Source organism: Xiphias gladius, chromosome 10 (assembly GCF_016859285.1).
Source record: "Xiphias gladius isolate SHS-SW01 ecotype Sanya breed wild chromosome 10, ASM1685928v1, whole genome shotgun sequence".
Classification (NCBI taxonomy): Eukaryota; Metazoa; Chordata; class Actinopteri; order Istiophoriformes; family Xiphiidae; genus Xiphias; species Xiphias gladius.
The window spans coordinates 17,161,976-17,187,433 of NC_053409.1; the positions used below are offsets into that span (position 1 = coordinate 17,161,976).

Genomic DNA, 25,458 nt, shown 5'->3' on the forward strand with positions numbered 1-25,458 from the left:
GAGGAGCTGGAGACTGAGAAGGACTTCAGCAGGTGAGGACAGCAAGGGACAGGTGGAGCGAGACCCCACACACAGTTAGATGCACCTAAACAAACAGAAATGCACATGTGAAAACCGAGACAACTTGAATTCACACATGCATATGTGAAAGTGCATTCAACAAATTGTTACAGAGTTGAAGTGTATATGTGTACTACAAAGGCAACCCTCGCCAGTTTGATCACAACAGGCACACAAACATACATGCATTAAAGCAACCCAGCTGCCCACATACATAATTAGTCTGAGCTAACACAGTGACAGGGCTACTCGATACTCCCTTATGCCAGGCCAGGAACCTGGTTTATCTTCGTTAGACATTGTTGCCCTCTCAGGCCTTTCGCTAGTGTAAGGGATCTCTCCCTACAGCCCTACACTGACAGGCAGTGCCTGTCTGATAAACCATCTCATCACTATTCTGGACCACAAGAACTGACCCCATAGCTGTTTGTACAAGCCACTTTCAGAATAATTTTCAAGAAGAGGTGGGTGGCAAAAAGCCATGTAGAGAGAGGGAGAGAGATGTAGATTTACTACAGGTATGGAAAATCTGAATATATAAATGTGGTGTAATGTACACACAAAATGTTGAAAAAAGTTTTTGAGAACCTGTGTTATAAGTTGAACAGGGAAGTAGCTGTAGTAATGTTGTCATTTTCCAACCTCAGGGATAAATTAAAGCATTTAGTAAATAATTAATATACAATATGATGGAATAATTAAATGACTAAATAATGAATAAATAAGTAATTACATGAATAAATACATTTCATTTCAGACTATTAGAATGTTTATTTAACTCAGGTCAGGAAGGAGCTCTTCTTAAATCTGTGGTTAATGAAGCCAACATGTACAGCAGTTTTAACACTAGTTGTTTAAGATCTTTCTTTGTCTACACCCTAATGGGCACATAAAACACATCGTACTGCTATTCTTTACACTGCACTGGTGGCAGGGCACAGAACAAATAGCCCAAGACAAGAACCACTAGAGTCCTGTTAAGGAAGCTCCAGTATTTCCCAGCTCTCTCACCCACGTCTTTTTGTAAGCTTCATTCTGTGTGTGGTTGTGTGTGTGTGTGTGTGTGTGTGTGTGTGTGTGTGTGTGTGTGTGTGTGTGTGTGTGTGTGTGTGTGTGTGTGTGTGTGTGTGTGAGTGTGTGTGTGCGCGTGTTTGTAAATTTGCCTTGAAGGATAGTGAGTCAGTCCTCACTACTGAGACATAGTGAGATAGGAAAAGAGAAGGTAGGGGGGCAGTGCACTTTGAGCACTCATGACAGACTTGAGAAAAAGAGATTATCTCATGATACCCAAAACATTTACAGGTCTACATGACTGCTGCTATATTTAACACCATTATTAGATGAATCAGCCAGAATCTTCTCTGTTTTACTCACAATTCTTTTTAGCCTGCTTTTGAATATAAATAGCTCAGTGTTATGGAATATTAGTAAGTTTTTATGCTATTTAAAGTTGCCTTATAGCCTACATTGTTAACTACCACCTTATCCATCTGTGTCACTGAGCAAATTGCAACCTATATCTCTTAGCAGCACTTCCAGAGGAGGGAGGGGTTATGCATGTCGCTCATTTGCTATTCCCTATGTGAGGCTATTGCTCCGTGTGAGTAAATGACTTTAGTATGAATAGCGTTTTATGGGAACTGGGGTCTGCACATGGAGGCAGTCTGTTACATTCTTAAATTATGCAGCAACGCAGATATAAAAGGAGCTTTGGCTAGCAGCATTTAGAATGTTCTCGCCTGCCTGGCTGCCTCATAATAACATGCAGACTCCACACTCCTTCCACCCCACTGACACCAGCGAGAGGAAAGACCCAGAGAGTTTTAATTAACACTGTATACGAGATGAAAAATGGAAGGCAGTGTTCCTCCAAATACCTAACAAAGGGAAAGCTACAGCACTATCAATTTACACTGCCTCCCTGCATTTCATGATGAATTTTGAGCTGTTTTAATGAGATTTTGAGAGTAGAGCATAGAAGAGATCACATTTAGTTGTTGAGAGTCTCTATTTGTACCCTAAATTAATTAAAATCAGTATCCCTGTCCAGATTCAAGCACAGTTGCTGCTGTTGTGTGCAAGCTTTACATTTTATGGGTTTTAAAAAATAAAGCATAACCTTGTCAGTAAATGTAGACTGTTGTTAACACTTGTGTATCTATTTTTGGTTTCTGTCTCAGAGAGTAGCTGAGTGCATTACAGGTCTGCCATTCTGGGAAGCAAGGTCACTCCCCCATTTTTATTAAAGTTTATTCAGGCCAAACAGATCAGTGTGATTGTCTTTGAGTCATCTGCTGACTGAGGATCTTTGCACAGGGTCAAAAAATACAGTTCACCTCTGGTATTACCCTACGACCCCACCCACTTTCTGTCTGTGTGTGCTGCTTGTCTCGTTGCCAGCTGCTAATAGCCTTTAAGCAGTATTGTTTAGCTGCACAATAGGATGCATGATAGAACCTAAACAAACCTTGTGCTCTATCAGGGATAGTCATTGCTGTCTTTAACCTCTGTAATCAAGGGTTAGATTTACAATGTATTTTACTCTATAAAAGTCTGTATGTCATCAGTTGACCAGAATTTGAGCACCTGCACGCTCTGAGCCAGGGGCAGAAATGCAATAAAGGCAATTACTGCCAAAATTCCACACAACCAACTCTATAATCTCATGACAATTTTCAGATTGAGATCAACTCTGCTCTATTAATCAGTTCATGAACAATAAACAACTAATGCCCTGGTGGAATGTGATCCAGATCAAATCAGAGGCTGAATCCACAATTAGAGGAAACATTAAATTACATGTTTGTTACATGCAGTAGTTTGCCTGAAGTTTCGGTCTGGGTTGCTTAACAAGCATGTAGGTCGCTCTTAACATCAATCTTGTTACATCTTTGTTGCCCCAGATAATTGTAACTGTCTTGTTTATCCTCATACAAAAAGGTAAACTGTTTAGATTGATGACTAACTATGCTATGCTGCCTGTCTCCAGATATGGCAGGGTAAACTATGTCCTAACTAGAAGGCTGGAGCTCCTCAGAGAGGTGGGGAGGTTACAGGAGAGCTTGGATGTCCCGGGAGATGTTTCTTACACCTGCGAGACTGCTGGACACTTTTACCTCTACCAGGTATGATTATTACTATTTGTGTATGTGTGTTTGTTATCTGCAGAGAAAAAAAATGAAAAATGCAATTGTTGAGTCATGAGCCATTGTTGAATAAACAGTCGACTGCTCCTCTCCATCCTACTATTAAGCCATTAAACACTACGAAATTTGCGTTGAGAGAGAGGAGAGAGAGAGAGTGAGTTAAGGGGATCCAGGAGATATTTTACTGAATTAATTAGAATTGATTTCTGTATTTTCTCTCCTGTTCCTCACACATATTCATGCCAATCAAATCCAGACATTATTGAAATTTCCATTTCACTAGCTGCTCTTTTTTGCCTAGACTGCAAATACCTACAAACAGTCTCAGCCCTCGTTGTTTATTCCTGTCACCTAATTATCACTGTCCTCTTGGGCTGCAGGAAAAATACCACTGCAGACAACTAATTACTTGCATTCTCATGCTTCACTAGGAGGGCTCTAAAATAGACATTATAGACCTTTGTAACATAAAGAAGTGCAGGGTGTAACTGTCATATTCAGTGTCACGTGGAACTCAATTTAATATCCAACCTTTCTTTTTCCTGAAGACAAAAAAAAAAAAAACAAGCAACTGTCAGTCAAGTATCACATCACATCACAACAGTAATGTTAGATTTACAAACTGTGCAAAGATGCCAATGACATAGTTTTTAGAGGCAGTCATTTCTAAAACTACATCTTACAGGAGATAGTGGGTGAGTCAAAGCCATAACAAATACCCTGGCTGTTACCTGAGCTCCAGTGTCAGAGTTTATAATGGTATTTATGCTACCATTTTTGCACCTTGCCAGCAGTCTGCAAGTGGTCATTCTCTCTCTCTCACACACACACACACACACACACACACACACACACACACACACACACACACACACACACACACACACACACACACACACACAAACCAATGTGATTCCTTATTAATTTGATTTTGCATGGAGATTAGATTCTCAACCCACACTTATTTTGGAGTTTTAGAGTTTTTGTACTTTTTTTTTTAGCTCTGAAAACTGGCTATCAGTGTAGTTCTGTGACATTTGAAGATGTGAATGTCAAGAATTTGTTAGCTTGGTGAATCTGTGACAATGAGCAGACTTCTCTGTCAGTGTTCAATAACAATGTATATGTGGACATGCTTAAGGATGGTGGTCTTAATAGTCCATACAGACAGATACTTAACACACAATCAAGATGAGTCCTTCAGCAGACTTATTAATGTTATACTTAAGGTTGTTTTTTTTTTCACAAAGGTATTTATAGAACTAGGCTACCCCGCTGTTTGGTTGAAGCTGGTTTATTAGGTGCTCAGCAGGGGCACCTCTGTAAGAGGGAGGCTATCTCTTCCTATTTGTTCATTTGTGTGTAATGTGCTTTTAGCTGTGGTCAAATAATTATAAAGAAAAGACAGCAAACACCATTTAGGCTGGGCAAAGCCATGCAACCCCCCCGTGTGCTCATACAGAATATGGTAAACATTAAACCTCCATCAACCAACTAGTGCAGTTTTTTTAGTGATCTTCTAAATTTAAACACAGCTGTAGTACCACATACTTTGGTGTTAATTTTTCAGTTAATATAATTTCAGTAGCAGCAGTCATGCATATCAACCCACTCTACCTTTCAAGCACTTAGAAACTGCCAGAACAGCGGGAACAATTTAGAAGGTTCTCTACATAAGAGCTACATGGATGTGTGATACTCTGCGGTTGATACTAAACACAGAATATCACTACTATATGTCTGCTGCCCATCACAGGTGATATCTCGCTGGGAAGAGTACATGAGCAAAGTCAGGCCTAAACAGGGCAAGGAAGTGGAGGTGGAGGTTGTGGCTGCGCACTTTCCCTTCCACAAGTACTTTTCCAACGCCCCCCAGCCTGTGTTCAAGGGTCGGTCATATGAAGAGGACATGGTCATTGCAGAGGGCTGCTACCGCCACATCAAGAAAATATTTACCCAGCTGGAAGTAAGAAGGTTACACACACGCACGCACAAGAACACACAAGAACACAGAGTATACGCGTTCTCCCACTGCTGAGCAACACCCAGTGGAATGTAAAGAGATTACCTAAGTGTAATAGGATAAGGAAATGCAATTTTTTTTTTTTTTTTTAGAGAAAATGTGCACAGCAATAAATAACATGTACAAAAGCACACATTAACACACAATTTCTAACAAAGCAGAGGTATATGTCCTTTCCTTCTTTGACTCAAACGCACACACAGGCTATTGCTTGTCCATTAACTCAGAACAAAACCCGATTTGTCAGCGTTCCAACAACGAGCCAGAAAACCAAGATGGGCGCAATTATTATTTCTTAGAAATACCAGTTCTAGCCAGGCTAGCCATTGTTAGCAATAACAGTTAATAACTGCGCATAACCTGTGTTTTGCACATGTATATAACGCCGTAGCAACATGTCCACAGATACAAGTGTGACTGTACTGTGTGTACTACTGATTTAATGAGACAGATAAAACAGAAGTGCTAATAAAAAGTATATAAGTACAGCTTTCACTACTGTTAATGTGTGGAGCAGCCATCTTGGATTTTGAGGTTGGGCGGGTGAGGTTCTTCCAACTTTCCGAGTCAGTAATTCGACTTCAGGGGGCACTATGATGGCTTACTGGCCACCATAGTGACAGGTTGTTGTAGATTAACAGTAATTGGTCAGACACTGACTGTCTCTTTGTGGATATGTCTGCAGATGAGTAGCTCTTCTGCCACTTTTGAATTTCTAAGTCATCACCTATCTCTTTGCTTCAGTTGAAAGAGTCAGTCATTATATAAGATACTTACAACTACATGTACTGTATACCTATAGATATCTTTGCTGATCCTTTGGAAAAGATAAGCAAAACAACAAACTGATGATGGCTCTTACCATTTATCTTTTTTACTCTCTATCACTCTTTTTCACACTCTTTCTCACACACAAACAAGCAGCTAAAGATGTGTTATCATTCGTCCTCAGCCCATTGAGTATTTCTATAGGGATAACAATAACATTTCAGATTTACGGCAACACCAAGAAGGTCTCCAAAAAGCAATAAAGAAGTTATTGGCTGGAGGTAATATCCCAACACATGTGGTGACCTTGATTTATCTAGCTGGCCTCTGTATCACTGCATCACAGCACCTCTCCCTCCTCCCATAGCCTCACCCATGCTGCAGTGAAATCTATACACCCATTAGGAGGTATTGCTGTCTGTGTTGCAGGGTAGGGAAAGCAAAATCCTGCTGAATTTGCTTATCTGTCTGCCTTTTCAAATGTAAAAGCAGTTTGGAATAAGCTGTCAAAGGAATATCCTAAGAATTTATTGCTAGACAGACAGATAGACAGGGGCACAGTGTGTCTCCTGAGATTCTTCTCTATAGACATCTCCTGTTTCCTGCTCTGCAGTCCCGCCACATCTTTACTGCTGGTTACTTCTTTTTGTTTTTTTCTCTCCTCCCTCTCAATGTCCCTGAATCCTTACCATCTTGATTTCACCCTTCAACTGCTCTGGAGCCACAGTGGTTAAAAATAGATGTCATCTATATTGCATGATTTGATTGGTTTAATATTAATGCTAAAATAGTAACACATCAATATTTATACCACAGTGCTGTCTATTTCTCCCATCCTCCTTCCCTCTCTCCCTTTGCTGCCCCTACACATCTAGTGTGGCAACCTGAAATTAGCCCACCTATTTACCCATATCCCCCCAACAGCGTGGTTATCTCACTGCCATGATATGAGCTTTCTGAAATGAACTGATTTGTATTTTGGTTAAAAACCGGTCCTACATTTTTCATTCCAGTACAAGCCAAGTAAGAAAATCTGAGCTAAAAAGTGTTCCTCAAGCTGCAGTTATTGAACAGCAAAACTACACCAAAAATACTCTCTACAAAGCAGCCCTGTGTCTGGCTGTTCTCTGTATCACTGCAACATGAGAAAATGGGAGACTGTGTCTGCTAATGAGAGTAGAGAGCAGAGGGATTATGTTAAGGATATGTTTCATTAAAAGACAGGATAGGTTGCCAGTCACTTAATCTTCTTTTGTGACTGTCTTGTAGTTTGAATTTAGGGCACATCTCCAAGGAATCAGAAGTGGCAGCAATTTGGGGCTATTATAGAGTGCTAGGTCTTAAGTTTTTCAAACACCTACATCCATTTAATGTGGGAAGATACAACAATGTAACTGATGTATTTTGGAATATCGAACTGTGCCCCTTTTTCTATTAAAGGTGCTATTAACTCTACCTTAGATAATTATCTTATCCATCTTCTTTCACAGTAATCATCCATCATTTTGTCACTTCTGCCTTCCAATAACAATAGGAAGGTTCCATTGTGAGAAAATGAAAAAGAAAACATAACTGCATTCACAAATAGATGAGTGAGATGATAGGTATCTAACTCTGAGCTAAGTTATTCTCAGAGGTTTTATAAAAGTAGTTTTCAATTGCTTATGGGAGGTTGTGGACTCTCTTGATTTGTTTATGCTACATGTTCCGAATCACGCCTGTTTAATAAACTTTTCTGTGTGCAGTGATTTTCACCTGAAACTCACCTTTTCTCTTCTCTACCCTGGAAGGAGTTTAGGGCCTTTGAGCTGCTGAGAAGTGGACTGGACCGCTCCAAGTATCTACTAGTGAAGGAAGCCAAAATCATCGCTATGACCTGTACACATGCTGCACTCAAACGTCATGACCTGGTGGAGTTGGGATTTAAGGTAGACTCTTCTCAGTTGACACAAAGACTTGACATCCTGGTTAAGCTTGTATTTACTATCATTACTTCAAGTATTTGTGTTAAATTGCTGATTCTCTTCATTAGTATGACAACATCCTGATGGAAGAAGCTGCTCAGATTCTGGAAATTGAGACCTTCATCCCTCTATTGTTACAGGTAATCCTCTTCTGAATAAGTCCTAAAATGTTGACTTAATAAGTGCATGCTTAATGAATAAGAAAAACACCTACCTACACCTATGCCTGGCCTGAGAATTTATTGCCTAGGTGCGGTTGTAATTTCCCACATCAAGTGTAGTTTGATCGTTAACTCAGGACTCAGTCTTCTACTTTCTCTGTTAAAGGGGATCTATTATGCATATCCTTATTTTCTGTCACTCCAAGCACAGCTCATTCTCCCAAAACAGTCTACTTGAGTAGTATAGGCATTTAATGTACTCCGATACAAATAAACCAACAGTGCAGGTTTACTGTACAGTCGTTGATGATTAGCAACATTACCTTTGGTATGTCTTGACAGCAGACGTTTGCCACTTCAGTCAGCATTTTAGAGCATTTCCCTCATGTACAACTATTAACAGGGGCGTATATAGAAAATTTGTATATACGAATTGTGATTGAAAGACTAAATCCAACATTACGTCACACAATATGCAGGTAATGGGTGGAATATTTACCAAACAGAGATTCGTCCTCCTGTGATCTTTTTTAGTGCAGTTCACGCTGTCCACTCTTATATTCCGTACTGGATTCGGGCTCGAACATATACATTTGGATTTTAGAGGTTGCCATTTCCAATCAATTATGTTATGTTACTTAGTTTTAGTTACTAGTTACTAATTTTTGCAGTTTGCTTTCAGAACTTCCACACCGTTAAGAGGATAAGGCAGTGTTCACAAGTGCTGGGTGCGCTGCCTCTCGGTAGGCGTCTGGATGTTCTGCCAATCAGAAGAAAGTGGGCTTTTAAGGAGGACTCTTAGGGAGAGCTGAGCTAATATTACCTGTTTCAGTCAGAGGCTCAGCTGAGGGGCTGCATAACAGGCGGTTTGAGATAAATAAGGACTTTTTTTTTTAAACTTTGAATCAGCCAAAGCTACTCTCGTGGAACCCCAGAATAAAAATATAAAGCTGGAAATGAGCATCATAGGTCCCCTTTAAGGTCTGACTGATGGGTTCCAAACACTGTAATGGTGCTTGTCTTCGGTATTTGTGCCTAATTGTCCGAGATAGTGCTGATGTTTGTTTACAGATGAGATCATTAAGCACATCAGCCCATCCAACAGCTTCGCTAGAGCTCCTCTCTTTATCTCTCTTCTCTAGTGAGCCATAGCCAGAGCCTTCTGCCAGATATACGTCATAGTTAAACTATTTATTCCTCCTCCTCCTCGTCCCTTTCATTATCCAGTCATTCATCTCTTATCAGTGATTTCAGTGATTTAATCAGCTCTTGACTTACAAAGCTTGGTGTATCAGATTTGTCTGAGGTCAAGACCCGAATAAACTGCATCTACTGCAAAATCTGGCAGCATGACATGAGTAAAATTCAGGCTGTTGTGGCCCTTCATGTTTCACTGCCTTCCCGAACTTTAAAGGTTTAGGATTTTAGGGGGATTTATTCACAGAAATGGAATATAATAGTCATAATTACATTTTCATTAGAGTATTATCACCTGAAACTAAGAATTGTTGTGTTTGCGTTAGCTTAGAATGAGCCCTTCATATCTACATATGGAGCAGATCCTCTTCCACGGAGCCTGCCATGTTGCACTGCCATGTCTCTACAGTAATAGAGTAGTAGCCCATAATGGACAAACCAAACACTGGCTCTAGAGAGGTTCTTTTGCGTTTTTACTAAACCTGAAGGCCGCCATAGGTTCTTCTACACATTTGGAAAGGGAGGGTTGAGGGGAGGGCCAGTTGGTTACAAGCTGGAACCTCACCGTTATATGTCACTAAATCCTACAAACTGGTACTTAATGTTGTTGTTGCATATCATATTGTTAAGTCATTAGACAAAAAATGTAACTGAATAAAGGTAGACAACATGGGGTAGTTGTAGTGTGCTGGGATTACACATGTGGACATAGGTTAGACTTTGCAGGATACATTTTACTTTATACAGCTAATGAAGCTACCTTTAAAGGTAAGTCATGACATTTGTTTTGATAGCCATATTCAAGAGAAACCTAATTAGCTGTTCAACTGTGCAAAATGAAAAAGATAATATTTTACTGAGTCTCATACAGACCTCCGCATTTCATTTTAATATTCTTTGTACCAGATGTTGTTACCACTAATTTATTCTGTCTTCCTCTCTGTACAGAATCCAGAGGATGGCTACAGCAGGCTGAAGCGTTGGATCATGATTGGAGATCACCACCAGCTGCCCCCTGTTATCAAGAACATGGCCTTCCAGAAGTACTCCAACATGGAGCAGTCTCTCTTCACGAGATTTGTGCGCCTGGGAGTGCCCACCATAGATCTGGATGCGCAGGGTCGTGCACGTGCGAGGTGGGTCACCCTGGCAGAACAGAATAATAGGATCAGTTTGACTATACAAATTGTGTGCGCAGTGTGTTAGTGGTTGGTGTTGTCCCCTCTCTAAAGGACATACAGTAACAACAGTGTGTCTTGTGTTTCTGTCTCTCTCTGTCCCACAGCCTGTGTAATCTGTACAACTGGCGCTACAAACACTTGGGGAACCTACCTCATGTCCAGCGACTGCCTGAGTTCCAGGTGCCCAACCCTGGCGTAACCTTTGACTTCCAGCTAATTAATGTGGAGGACTTCAATGGGGTGGGAGAATCTGAGCCCAACCCTTACTTCTACCAGGTCAGTAGTACGCACTACAGTACGTAAATAACTGTGAGCACCCAATGTATGACACCAGTATTCAGTATATCTGTAGCACAGATGTACACACACAGCATAAATAGTTACAGAATGTGTGGCAGTTTACAAGCACAATTCATACACTCCTTTACACAGATACACACTCATGTACACGTAGTTCCTTCAGACCAGAGCACAATATTCCTCCCTAGCCTCCATTTCCTCTGAATTGGTTGCTGCACAGTAGTTCATTCATTTTTAAAATTTAATGGTTTAGCTACCAGTCCATATGATATATTCATAACCCCTGCTTGGTCTGCAGCTAACACCGGCTGCCCAGCACAGACCAGTGGGTTTGTCCTTCACACCAGGAACCAGATTGTGTTTCATCATGACATTGCTCTGTGTGGGCTGGGGGCAGGGATTATAGGGGGTGTGTAAAAAAAAAAAAAAAAAAAGTTTACTTTGACACCACTCCAGCCTAGGAGCCCACGTTATTTTCAAATATAACAGCAAAACTACCATGTAAATGTTAACAGTCAAAACCAGTGACTTTAACTGGATTATTTAATGGTATTAAGTGGTGCTCAAAAACTGTATTCTTTTAAATAAAGGAAGGAAGCTAAAACCATAATAGATGATAGTTAATAATTTCTACCACAAACACAACAGAACGCAGTCATCAAAAATCCACCAGCAATTCAACTGAAGATCAGGTTCTTTTGTCTAACTAATAAAATAAGTGACAAATAGAAAATAAATCAATTGAGAAACTGGTTTGTTTATAAGCTGCATGGCCAATGAACATATCACAGTGCTTCATGTTAGTGCAGCAGCGAACATTGTACATGCTCATGTCCATGGATCTTCTTATTGTTCTTAAATCCAGACCATGTGCACTTCTCGAGGCACCAGGTCACATGAACCTCAATTCCATTTGCCTGTTGCCATTTTCTGGCTCCTCAAGGGAATTGCCAGTATCACTCACAATGAGACACACACACACATACTTACAGACACACCCACACACACACTCTCTCTCACACACACACACACACGCGCACACACACACACACACACACTTTCCTAGGAACCAGAGGGGATAAATTGGACACTAGAGAAGCAATTGTATCCACTGCTTGCTGGATGCCTGTAACAGCTGAACAAACAATGCACAAACCCTGTTTCACCCTTATAAAGGAGCTGTACACCCATCATACACACAAACACGTGTGTGCACAAAGACACTCCACAGTCCAAAGGTCTGTTCCCACTTCTTCGGCTCATTTGCTAAAGCACTTTCCTTATTGAGTCTCAGCCTATTGATAGTACTTCCAAAGTTGTCAAACGGCTGATACAAGGTAGAAGCTTATCTAAATCCACATCGTCTGTTGTTAGAAACAGACTTTACTCAGCCACTAGACTTGCTAGTTTAGCCTTTTCTGCTTCGCAAGCTACATTTTAAATTGCATAAGAGCAAAAGGCATGGTGGGCTTTACTCGCAGATAGTAGATTTATACCTCTTATTATCTCTGTGTGTTTTGTCTACACTACAAGCCTCTCTCACCTACCATCTTACCTTTAGCTCTGTTTCCTCTCTCCATCCTTCAGAGTCCTTGTGTAGTCTCGGGCCTTCTGGCTAAAACTCCAATGTGTTGGGTCTGACGTTGTTATGTTTGCCAAGTTCTCTGGGGTTTTAGGGAATTAGATCGCATTTATGGTAAACATGCACATGAGGTAGGGAAGGCTGGAAATGCCAGCCAGATGTCTACTTAGATTTTGGTTCTCCTGATCTTTCTTTCTCTGCAACCAAACTACAAAGCAACCTCATTAGTATTTTTAATGCAGGCAGCTGTTTAACTAAAAATAGGGCTTTACAGAAACATCCTTCCTCTTAAATCTCGAATGAAGTGGTGTCTTTAATACCTAAATAATTTGTACTCAGTAAGGGAACGGTCAGACTGAATACTGAATTCTTGTGGTCAATCATCTTGTCACCAGCATGCAATAATAATGATGAAACATCATTGTGATTTTCAACATTTTGTAGATAATTTTGCATATAATCACTTTAAAAAAACAGCATCTTATACCTGACATTCACTGCTAAACTTAAATAAAATAATAGTAGAAACGTGGTGTGGTCATTAAAGATATGAATTTGTGCCATTTGGAGATGGGTAAAAGTGGAAGAAGAACAAAGGCTGTCACTGTTTTTGATGTGTTGAATCCAGTGCAGCTGGACCAGGAAGTGTTGATGAAGCTGAATAAATTATTTTCAAAGATGTGAGGCTGCAGTCCAGGCTTAATTGAAACTGGATGAATAATGCATACTGTTGCCTTTTTTTTTGGGTCACATTTGAAGGGCAGAGTATAGCCTTGGAGCCAGGATGCACATGCACACGCTGAGGAATTTGATGATTGTAAAGTAGGTAAATGATGAATGCAATATTGGCCCTACATTTAGTCACATTTGGAGGACAAGCTCTTCTGATGTAGTCCCAGGGCCTGGAGATGTGGAATTGGAAATGAGAGATAAATAATTGAGTTTACAAGTTCAGGACGTTGTTGTTTTCATGTGTGTCTGTGTTTTGAATATATGTATTTTTAAGGTACTCTTGCTCCTGTAACACTTGTTTTTGTATAGAATCTGGAAACAATCTCCAGCAGCTATTTTGGAAAATCTCGCTCTCCAAGTTCAAATGTAAATGCGGTTATGATAACATTCTACCATCAGACTGAGTACTGAAACTTCTGATGATGCAGCCTTTTGTCACACTTCTGAAAACACATTTAGCTATTTCCCACTTACTGAATATCAAAGCCACAGTAGAAATATGCCATTCAACCTCCTCCTTTCTATGTAGGGGATCCTAGAATGGGACATTTTGTCCCAGCCTGCCTTGTGGTGGTGTTGAGCTCTGTCTGAGGCAATTAATTCCAGCCCAAATCAGATGACTACTCATGCATGAATGAGTGGGCTTTTATCTGGCTGGAAAGTTAAACACCTGACAGGCGAGAAAGGGCTAGAGCAAGATGTTACAAGAGAAATGAGAAGAGCAAGGTGTCAAACACAGCAGACAGCCCTCGATGTGCTGATAAGAAGAGAGACCCATATATTTGGGCAGTTCAGCTTAGTGCTTTGACTTACTAGAAAACCATATTGATAGACAACATGGTTTTTTGAGGTCAGTTTCCCAAACATCAGTTTTGTCATTATCTAATTTCTTACGAACAATATTGCATAATTAAAATATAACAAATTTTAATCTTAGCCTCTCTCTGTTATCTCTCTTCTCCTGTGAAGAACCTGGCAGAAGCAGAGTATTCTGTGGCTTTGTACATGTACATGCGTCTATTGGGCTACCCCGCTGACCGCATCAGCATCCTCACCACCTACAATGGGCAGAAACATCTGATCAGAGATGTCATCAACCAACGCTGTGCTGGCAATCCCTTCTTCGGACAGCCTAACAAGGTAAGGACACACAGTTGAATGCAATAAGTAAGATGCAACACATCCTACCAAGTATCTCCTTATGAAATGCTATAGCTTTTTTTCTTTTCTTTTTTTTTTTTTTTTTTTTTAAAGGAAGCATGGGTCTGAGTTTGCCAGTTGAAATGTGCTAATATGCAGCATCTTGTGACATAAGATGGTCATGGTAATTGATTTATGCAGTGTTCAGTAAGGGGACTAAACATCTAAATCAAATCGGTAAGTTGGTTAATAATGTAATATCAACCAAGTGTCACATCACTACGCAGCTTTCTTTAGCAGTAATATTGTACACTGCAAGTACTGTATTCAGTCCTGTTCTGTGTAATCTCTGTACTCTCTATGATTTTTTTTATTTATTTATTTTTTTTATACAAGGAAAGGCCCTTTAATACACCTGCAAAGCCACATATAAGTCATTTACACATTTTACAATTCGTATGGCACTGAAATACACCCGATTCCACATGTATGAACAATACACGCTCCTTTTATCACCTGAGGGTGACACGGTTTTTCTCTTCGGTTAGGAAGGAATCCACAGTTCCAACAGACATGTTTTCACCTTATATATATGTGTAGGACTCGGGCTAGTTTAGTAGGAACAAACCGAACACACATGACATGCACGTGAACACAGTTTCTTCACACCTCCAGATGTCAGCTGCTGTCAATTCAGCAACCCCTTATCATCTGTTACAGTGAGATTCTCTCAGGGCTTTTGCTGTTTCTGCCTACACACACAGTTCTGTCTTTCTGTGTGCATTTTAAGTAGATGCTTACCATTCTAATCATTATTTTTCCCAACTGTCTTTATTCTTGCAATGTAAGATACAGTAACTTTTGTATTTTAGTGGATCTACATGATTCCTACCGGGTGGAAGATTAAGTGGCTCATGGAGATTTTTGATTCGCTTTACACAGTTTTAGGCAAGCAAAAAAGTATTTTTTCTTCGTGACATTCATTGTCCAGCTCCATCAAATCATGAGACCATTAAGACTGCTGCAGGTCATAAGACCCAAATAGAGCAGGACACTGCTGTGCCATCTGTCCGCAACAGTGTACATACCAGCCAACTGCATACCTCTGTAAATCAGGCTCAGTGAGGAGTGTGTAAGAGTGCGTGTGTTTGAGGAAATTATTTAAAATGAGTGTGGATACTTAGAGAGTGGGTGTAAACTGTGCTGTGTTCATCCCTGAAGGATCCCTGTTCGGTTGTCTTTATCCAGCCCACATTCTTCCCCTGAACCCCTCTTGTCTCTCCTCTTCCTTTCCTTCCTTTACACTGTGTTAAGTCAGCAACCCGCTGGCACAGTTTCCCATCCCTGTTCTGTTGGTACTGCTAAATGCTTGTACCCACTAGCCTCAGGTAATGCTTTCCTCTCTTTTCATTCTTTTTCCCTACCCACGTTCTCTCACCTTTCTGTGGTCTCCGTTCATTGGGCCTTTCATACACTTAACAACGTCACAGACTATTTAGGCTCCCAGATAAAAGTTGCAAGATTGGAGTGAAAACAATATATCCCCCATCATCTGGAGTGTCATTGTGGTCTAGTGACAGAGGGTCAGCATGTCTCCAATAGTATTGGGACCTGTTCAGACATGTTGCATATTGTTACTGTTTCTTGTAAATAGCATTACATGTCATTATAACTGTCAATATTCTGTTTCTTTGTGTTTTGGGAATTTTATGGAAAATTTAATGTTGATGTTCTATAATTTTCTTATGGTCAACAAATATGAAAAGACCAAAACCAACAATGCAGCAGTCCGTCTCTCAGTACTTTGTGACCATTCATTACCACTAAAGACATAAATCTTTAAAAATGGGTCGCAAATATATAATCTGATTTTTTTTTTTTTTTTTTTTTAATTCTAAATAATTTGCTAAAGCATTATTGGCACTGCAGTTTGTAGCAGACATACCTTAAAATGATTCAATAGTGCATTTTGGGAGGACTATTTTCAGCCATGGATAGATACAAATTTGGTGCCATATTGAGTATTTATGGCAGCATGATGTTGTATGTTGGATAGACTCAAAATAAACTACAGTACCCATGTTCATAGTAATGAAAGAACCTGTCACCCAGTGCAGCAGTGTGACTCACTGATGTGTTTTAAATTTTTTATTTTTTTTTGGACCAATTGGAGTTCTATGGCACAGAGGAATGGGGTGTATCAGGCTTTCATAGTGGGATCAACTCATCATTGGTTTTGGTCTTTTCATGGGATTTATTGAAAATAATAAAGATATAAGACATCAACATAATCAGATTTATCTTTTAATGTATGACGGTACAAACAAAAATTGCAGCTAGTCGCTATTCATTAATTGTCTAATAAGAAGATAGGAGAAGGATCCCTCTAAGTCATTTGTGATAACAGTTTGTAGTTTAAATTAGTGGTGCATTCTACCATCTGCAAGGGTGAAGTGTTTATTGATCCCCTGTTGTTGTGTCTGTATTTTGTACTGTGCAACCCCACCTTGTTGATTTGTCTTGAAGTGTCTTTCCTGTTCTGACAGCTAGCCAGAAATTGTGCTTGGTCATGTTAAATGTCCTGCAATGTGAAGACATAAAGTGTTATTCTGTTTGCTCATAGCCTTAGTCAGTATGCATACCCAGTAATAAAGTGACAGGGGTGACAGGCTGTTAGATTTGCTGAGAAGAAAGATAGCCAGAGAGAGAGAGAGAGAGATGAAAAAGAGAAAGGGGCTCTTGTGGGAAAATGCTGAGCAGCTGAAAGGTCATGACGCTGAGCAGTGGGTCCACAGTGTGTCTGACAATGTGTCACAGTGGCTAAAACCAAGCAAATGTCAACAGCCAGCACACTCTACTGTCATGACTTTAATTAGACAGAAAAGGAGAGGAAGGCCAGTTAGCACCAGTCAAAGTCTCAAACTGAAATAAATACACTTAGCCCAAGCTGTCTACTGAATCCAAAACACAGCAGATGGCATACATATGCATGCAGTTATGCACTAATTTATTTTTTACAATGTTTGTTTCTTTAGTTTACTCTGTAAATTTTATGGAGTCAATTTGAGTTCCCTTTTTTGGTGCTGTATTTTAAACCCTAGTCATTACATCTGTCGTTCCAACTGTAGTTTCAGCCCAGTCCTTACAAAAGGCATGGCAATGAAACAGTGACAGACTTGTGAGTGATTGTGATAAAGTTAATCTGTCTTTAGATAGTTTGAATGCACATCAACAGTCATGGAGAGATTAATTAAAAGGGAAAAGTGTGCCTGTTTAAGCTTCAAGTTCGCCTTCTGGATCACATGGCTACACACACACACACACACACACACACACACACACACACACACACACACACACACACAAACACATACAGACACACATGTTGACCTTTTGGGGACATTACATAGACTTGCATTCATTACCCTAACCATACCAATAGCAACTACTTGTCTAACCTTAACCTTAACCTAGCCGTCATTTTAACCACTGACCCAAAAATCAGCTTTTTCCCAATTGGGGACACGGCTTTCATCCCCAGTTGGACAAGCTGTCCCCAGGTAACTAGTCTTGAGTCTGAAGTTTGTCCCCAAGTAGCCTATTAAAGAGACACACAAACTGTGGAATTCCTTAATTTTCTGAGAGCAGAAATGCAAATTCGGCTGAGTAGAACTAGGATCTGTTACAACCACACGTTGACATAGATGGGAGACATGTCTTCTTAAAATGTCCCAGCATGCCTTTTTTGAGAGATATGAAATCCTGAGACACATGGATTCAAGCAGCAAGAATTAAGACATTGCACTGTCATCCCTGAGAGTCTGTTGTAAAATATGCAATAATCCGGCATTCTGACTTGTGTACATTCCAGTGCATAATTGCCATGAATAAGACATAGGAGGGTGGATAGAATGAGTAACAAAGAAGGATAGAGGAGATATCCACAGTTGACCATCAGCTGAGAGACATTGTGTCATTGTCTTCAGGAAAATAATTCTCAGTCAAATAGCTTCTATTATCGACAACCTATTCATGTGTTTTTATGTGCACAGCTATGCGCCTCACAGCACAATCTGTGTGTGTCTGTGTGCTTCCTTGTATCCGCAGACATGCATGTGCCACAATGACATGACCTCTGTAATTCACTCCCTGGAAGATTCCTCATAAATAACTAAACACCATGCAAAATGCTACACCTTGGGGAGATTCTCTATTTGCACTTTGTTGTCAGTGTGTGGGCTAAGAATAACTCCATCTCTTAAGCACCCCTTCTCTGCAAAACAAGTTGCACTGTTTCAGTTAAAACCATAGAGTTATAGCCCCCTAACTCCATAGTTGTAGCCTGCTTCAACAAAAAGGGTCTGCATGGAGGTTGTCTGTGTATGCCACAATTGTGTGGCCTGCATGCATATCACGGCTGTTTGATTTGAACATCAAACATTTGACTTGAACTCGATGCCTCGTGCTATTGTAAAACTGACATAGTGTTGTCTCTGGTGCTACACCTGTTCTACATAACAACAGAGAGACCTAAATAAATATTGGTGTACTACCTCATTAGCCCCCCTCTTTTACACATTCCTATTACCCGGAAGGGGTTTTTGAGGGGTTTGGCAAAAACCTTCAAAGGGAGTTCTAGGATCACTGAAAGTTGTATTAGCCAGAGGGTGGTAACTATGACCACAGGATGATTTATTTAGCATGGGTAGTTCACAGGTTGGTTGCTGCCATCCTGGGTGGCTTCTTGATGTTAGCTGATGTCCTATTGATCCACTCTAGAGTACAGATCTATAGAGGAAAAGCCAACCTCTTTCTGCTGGGCTTTGGGTTTCTCCGCATGCAGCCCATATAATCGCCCAGCAGTATTTTCTGTACAACAGCAAAGGATTTATGACTTGTTTCGTTTTTATAACCTCTATTTTCTTGTAGTCTTACCTTAAGAAGGTTAATGCTAACAGCAATCCTCCTAACTTGTATTCCTATTTCATACTTTTCTTGAAATGATATCTTCAGTGTTACTTAACATTGAAACACAGGACTCTCCCTGATAATGTAATGATCCCGTAGCTTTATGCTAGGACCATTATTTTTGATAATTTTAGCTACATTTCTGAGAAATCACGGTTTCCTTTCATGGTGTTGACATGGGAGATGGCTCTAAATACTGGAGTCCCCTTAAGCCTCAGCAGCTGTTGCTATAGAGAAGATTTTTTTTAAATCTTGTAATAGAATTGTAAACACAGTGATTAGATGTTTCTTTCTGAAATGGACCTTGGGGGTTGTAGTTAACTCAATAAATATTTTCTAACATATTTGTTAAGCCTTTGTGCTGATTATTCAACCGGGAGAGTTTCATACCAATCCAAAGTGTAGAAATGCTCCAACAGTGAGTTATGTGAATCGCATAATATTGTCAGTGAGAAAAATGAATGGGAATTTTAATTCTGGAACCAGTGGCATCAAAGTAGCTCCTCCAACTTCTTCAAAGTCTATACTATATGCATTTGAGAATGAAAAACTGTTTTGTTTTGGGTTTTTTTTTATTTCCATCAACACACTCTTCAACATTGCCATGGGTTTTGTACAGGTGTTGATGATATAGGCTGCGGGAGCAATGCCATGGCATAAAGAGCTAGTATTACATATATGTATTATGAGGTCAGTTTTAACTGGGTTGCATCTCATTGTTTTCCCTGGCTTTGTATCAAGTTTCAAGTGCAAGCGCAGTATGTTGTCTTTTTATGTAAGGTGTGACAGCGCTGACAAATTCAGAACACACCCATTCTTCACGTACAGGAATAAGTACACCTCTCAGCAAGACAGGATTACCAGGATATGAAAGCAAATTGGCTGACACAAACTTCCTTTTGCTTTGGAAAAGAAATCCCACAGAGAGCCAAGTCTCCTCCATTCTCTGTCTCCCTGAAATGATCTCTGATCCAGTCAAGCAGCGTGGCCCCCAGTACCTTGGTCCTGAGTCTCATGGGCCCAGGTAAGAGGCTAGTAGCAGCAAATGCCCTCTAAGCCGTATTAGCCCCGCTGGCTACCCATGTGGCCCACAGCGATAACAGCAATAACAAGAAAACACAGGCACCGTCGCTCATCTTCCACCCCTCAAGAATAAATAAAAAAGAAAAGAAAAAAATAATTTAAGACGGAAAGCAGTCTCGCTCATGTTTCTAAACATTTCAGCTAAATCCCTGCACCTACCTAAAATGCAAACACTCATTTACTTTGCAAAATACATCAGCTTCCATAGCTTAGTTAGCATATCTTTGATATTTAAGTGTATTTGTATGTTTTTTGTTCAAAAATGAATATGTTTGTGTCCATGCAGGTAACAACAGTGGACAGGTTCCAGGGTCAGCAGAATGACTACATCATCCTCTCACTGGTCCGTACCAAAGCCGTGGGACACTTAAGGTAATTACTTCAATGCATGCCAAGCAGAAAATCTTACCTGACCCAAAATAGACACCTCAGGCAGCTATTTTACTACAAATATAATTGTGTTCTAAGAACTAAGATGAACATCCTCCAAGGAAACAACACAGCAGAAATGTAGGCACTTAACTCTCTTGAGACAGCTGTTCTCAGGAGGCGTTCTCTCTTTGTGATGTGTAACTACTGAATGCAGTTTGCTAAAGGACAAAAACAATAACACTATGCCTGTTTTGAAGTATGTATGAGCTTAATTTGAGGCAGGGACTATAAAGGGTGCTTCAGGACAGGAGCATGTCTGTGGAGCTGACTGTACCTTTTGTACTGGTTAGAAGAAGCTATTGTGCACTGATGATTGGGTTGAGAATATCGAACAAAGAGCTCTGTTCTGATCAAAGGCAAACCATAAAACAGTGATTAAGAGGAATCATGGTTAACCAAACTGCAGCGGTAGATTTCATGTCTTTTCATTCCACATCCCATTTCTCTCTGCTTAACTGTACTCCCTTGCTTGCCTCTCTTCTTAGTCTTCAACTCGGTCTCCTTATCTCTCTGCTCCCTCTTGTCGTCACTGCCGCCTCCTTCCTCATTTGCCTGAATTGATTTGTAGTGAAATGGCCTTTCACTCCTCGGCTGCCATGAGATCCTGAGGAGCTCTTTATACTTAATATGCTGCATGTTTTAATACCCGACAATTTAGGCTGAACTCTTCCACAGTACTCAAGCGTGCTGCTGGCCTCTGGCTGTGATGAATAGTAGCTGCTGTTGGAATTGCACTGCTCACAGCTTTATCCCAGCTGCACTGCGTTCATTTGTCCTCACATTGGACAGTCTATAAATTGGAACCCCGGTGAGAATAATAACTCATCCCTTTTGTAGCTAAATACATGCCCCCCTCTATACCCCATCCTTGAGCATTGTCAATTTTAGTTGGCAGAGAAAACACTTAAAAACTCTATTTTTTCTTTCCTCATCTTGTAGATAAAGCAATGAATTCATGTTGCTTGGAATGAGAAGTGCAGCAGGCCACAGAGAGTGGTATATCTTGCTAGCAGCACCTGCTCTCCTCTCAGCATCATTCTTTTGATCTTGCCTTACATTGGATATTACACCCTGCCTTGTACACATTCTCAGCTCCGCATCATGTGGGCTGGCTGTCAAATGCATCCCTGTGTGTTACAGTTGCAGTTATTCAGTGAAGGCAGATAAAATAGTACTGGAGTTTCCCTTCTCCTGGATAGGAAAACCTAGTTTTTCAACTAACTACTTACTATGAGTGATCCTCAGTGATTCTGGGCTCCTACAGGAACACACAAATTGTGTCAAAGCTAGAACAGTTGTGGTTATTTCAGATGAGAATATATGAATCAAAATTTGATGACAGTTGTGTGGTTGTTTGATTACAGACGTGGATAATAGTTTTGGTACCCTTACACCTCATTGAACCAATGCCCTGTTCTTTCTGAAAAGTGTTTAGAATGTTAAAAGCTCTTTTGTCATGCATACCCAAATGACTTTGGTTTGCCACAGAATAAAATAAAGAAGCTGTAAGAAGAGCTGAATTTTTGCTTATTTTACAAAAATCAAAAATCGCCTGAAAAAATTATTGGTATCCATTAGAAGTGGTGATTTAAAAAAAAAAAAAAAAAAAAGGCGTAATGTAGTGATATTTCAAGCAGACTGTTGTCTTCAATTAGTATCGAAATCATCTACAAGGCTACAAGACCATCTCCAAGCAGCTTGGTGTTCCTGTGATCACAGTTGCTAATAATAGTAAGAAGTTTAAGGTCGATGGGACTGTAACCAACCTCCCCTGGCCGCAAGAGGAAATTTGACCTAAGATTGAATACAGGGATAGTTCAAATGGTGGGAAAAGAGCCAAGGAAAACTTAAATGCAGATACAAGCCGACCTCCAGGATCAAGGCACAGCGGTGTCTGGTTGCACCATACATTGCTTTCTAAAAGAAAGTGGTCTCCATGGAAGAAGTCCCAGGAAGACCCGACTTTGAAAGAGACACATAAAAAAGCCTGACAAAATTCATGTTGTCAAGCCACAGTGCTTCCGGGAGAATGTCCCCTGGACAGATCAAACAAAATGAGAGCCTTTTTGTAAGTCACATCATGGTAAGTCATTTAAGAACACCATCCCCATAGTGAAACATTGAGGCGGCTCCGTCTTGTTATTGGGCTCCTTTGCTGAACTGGACCAGGGTGCCTTCAATCTGTGCAGGGCACAAGGGAATCAGAAGATTATCAAGGCATTCTGGAGCAAAACATACTGACTAGTGTCAGAGCTCTGTTTCAGTCACAGGTCATGGATCCGCCAAAAGGAAAATCACCCACAACATACATCTAAAAGCAACCAGGAATGCATGAGAAGAAAACATCGGACTGTTCTGAAGTGACCTGCTATGTGTCCTGATCTAAATTCAATTGTACATCTGTGGAAAGAGCTGATACTGAAGGTTTGGAGAAGGTAACCCATCAAACCTGAGAGAACTGGAGCAGTTTGTTCAAGAAGAGTGGACCAAAACTACAAGCTGAGAAGTGCAGAAGTCTCATCAAGATCTGCAAAAAATGCTTGATTATAGTGATTTCCTCAAAAGGGTGTGCTACAAAATATTAGGTTAAGGGTCCCAATATTTTTGTCCATGCCATTTTGTTTTAATATTGAAAATATTATGTTACATCGCAAATCAAAAGCATTGGTCTCTTCTATCAAATTAGGAATAGGGAATAGTGGATGTTAGTTCTTTTTGTCAGTTTCAACTTATTTCAGAGAAAATTCAGAGAAAAGGGGTACTAATATTGTTATCCATGTCTAAATGCTGCAAGATGACATCAAAGCTGATCAGTTGACTTTGAGTATAAACTTAAATTACATAATACCATATACAGTATTTTCCTTGAACTTCAGATTTTTGCCTATTTATTCATTAATATAAAATGTTATAGAGAATGTTATAGAGTTTTCAGGGACTTTAAGTCTAATGTTTTGACTATAAGAGCACTCTAGTGATTTAGCACTGCACTTCTGTTACACTGGTGCAAATCAAATCAGTGCAGCAGAACCAGAGCCACCATTTTTTTTTTATTCCACCCAGTCTTCTTCCTTGTAAAAACCCGGCACCTATATTACCGACAATGCAACGCCACCACCAACAGTTTGGTCAGAGATTTGGTTGTGTTATGCTAGTAGCAGCTAATGTGGCCACTAGCCTCAAGCAGATATGAGGAGCTGGCTACAGAGGTATGGCAACTTCCCTTCTTTCTAACTCCACGACCCCAGATTCTTTTTTATTATTATTTTCAAAATTGTAGTCTTCAGCACCAATCAAGGCTGACTCATGTGACATCACTTGAGGCAATTTATCAGATACCTCTGGAGCCACAAAAGGCTTTATACAACTTTTTTTTTTAAACATATACAGTAGTACTGCTCAAGACCTGTAAATGGACTTAAATGTGTAAGATCAGAATGCTTCCCCTTAAATAACAAAGCAATTAAAATACCTGAAAATGGTTTGTTAATCCAGTTTTTCATAGTTTTGCTTTAACTTAATATTCATTCATATCTTGGTCGTCCATACACTTCTGAATGGGTGGTTGAGTGGTTGGAAAAGCAGTGATTCATGGGAAATTCTTTTGCTGTCCATTGTGTTTTTCACATACTGGGATCACTGTGGTATACCACTGACTTTTACCTCTCAACCCTCCTCCTCCTCCTCCTGCACTCTCCCCTCTCCCTGCATCTCTCCTCATGGCAATCTGCTGCCGTGACAACCACAGGGGACACAGCTGACCATATGATGAGCTGACCCCGTGCTTTGACAGGAGAAGCATTCCTGCTCATATACACACGGACACTCACATGTAGGAGCACACTTTTTGACAGGGAAGCACAGATCCAGACGCGCTCAGACATATACACACACACACATGTGAGAACGCACACAAACGGTACTCGTACACTTTGCCCTGCCATGTCACAGCACAGCCCAGGTGGGTGTCTCTCAGTTGTGCCATGTCCACAGGCTATCGTGCTTCCTGATTGGTTTGTCTCTTCTAGAGCTCTGTGCTCATTGGTTGTAGGCTGTTGTAGTTTGTCTCTGTGGAAATGTTGTGCTTTCAAGTTTCATTTTTTTACCATGCAGTCTCTCTCTCTCCAAATGTGAATCTTTCACATGAATCTATAAGCTGCACACGTTAATTCACTCATAAACACTGCACAATGGTTTCCGTAAGCCTTTTTTCCCCTTCCACATATTTATGGAACTCATCATGCATATTGCTAGCATTAATCCTCTTAATCTCATGAAGTGCTAGGGTGGACTCCATATTCCACTTTTTTGGCTGCATCTCAGTGTGTATACTGTATGTCTTAATGTGTATTTGTAAGTACATCAGTACAAGTGTGAGCATGTGCCAAATTCTTCTACATTGAAACCTAAGACTGTTTCTAATACCACCAGAGCTGCTTGGGTAAACCCAAGACTTGTTCCCCCTTACATGCTCTGCCATCTCCCATGCTCTGTGTGGTTCTCAATAACCCAAGATGCTTTTGTCTTACAGTGTCGGATTTGTAGGCAGTCTAAATGGACATATTTTGCACAGCTCCTTTAGCTTGCCCATACAAACACCTAAAACACACAATATGAAGATTTATTACATACTAAAAGGTTGACAGGTACCCGCTCTTTTTTTTTTTTTTTTTTTTTTTTTTTTTTTTCACTTTATGAAACAGCACATTTTGTGGAGTTTA

General features: G+C 40.2%; 1 protein-coding gene across 1 annotated transcript in view; it reads left to right on the plus strand.

Moving 5' to 3' along the window:
* The window catches only part of aqr (aquarius intron-binding spliceosomal factor), a 54,444-nt gene that overhangs the window by 25,506 nt on the left and 3,480 nt on the right, over positions 1-25,458 (plus strand). Inside the window, exons 23-31 of the mRNA XM_040137409.1 lie at positions 1-32; positions 3,050-3,185; positions 4,963-5,172; positions 7,788-7,925; positions 8,030-8,101; positions 10,268-10,455; positions 10,605-10,776; positions 14,084-14,254; positions 20,592-20,677. The exon at positions 1-32 is cut by the window's left edge and continues 132 nt beyond it. Coding sequence (XP_039993343.1) covers positions 1-32; positions 3,050-3,185; positions 4,963-5,172; positions 7,788-7,925; positions 8,030-8,101; positions 10,268-10,455; positions 10,605-10,776; positions 14,084-14,254; positions 20,592-20,677 — 1,205 coding nt within the window. The remainder of the gene's footprint in view (positions 33-3,049; positions 3,186-4,962; positions 5,173-7,787; positions 7,926-8,029; positions 8,102-10,267; positions 10,456-10,604; positions 10,777-14,083; positions 14,255-20,591; positions 20,678-25,458) is intronic.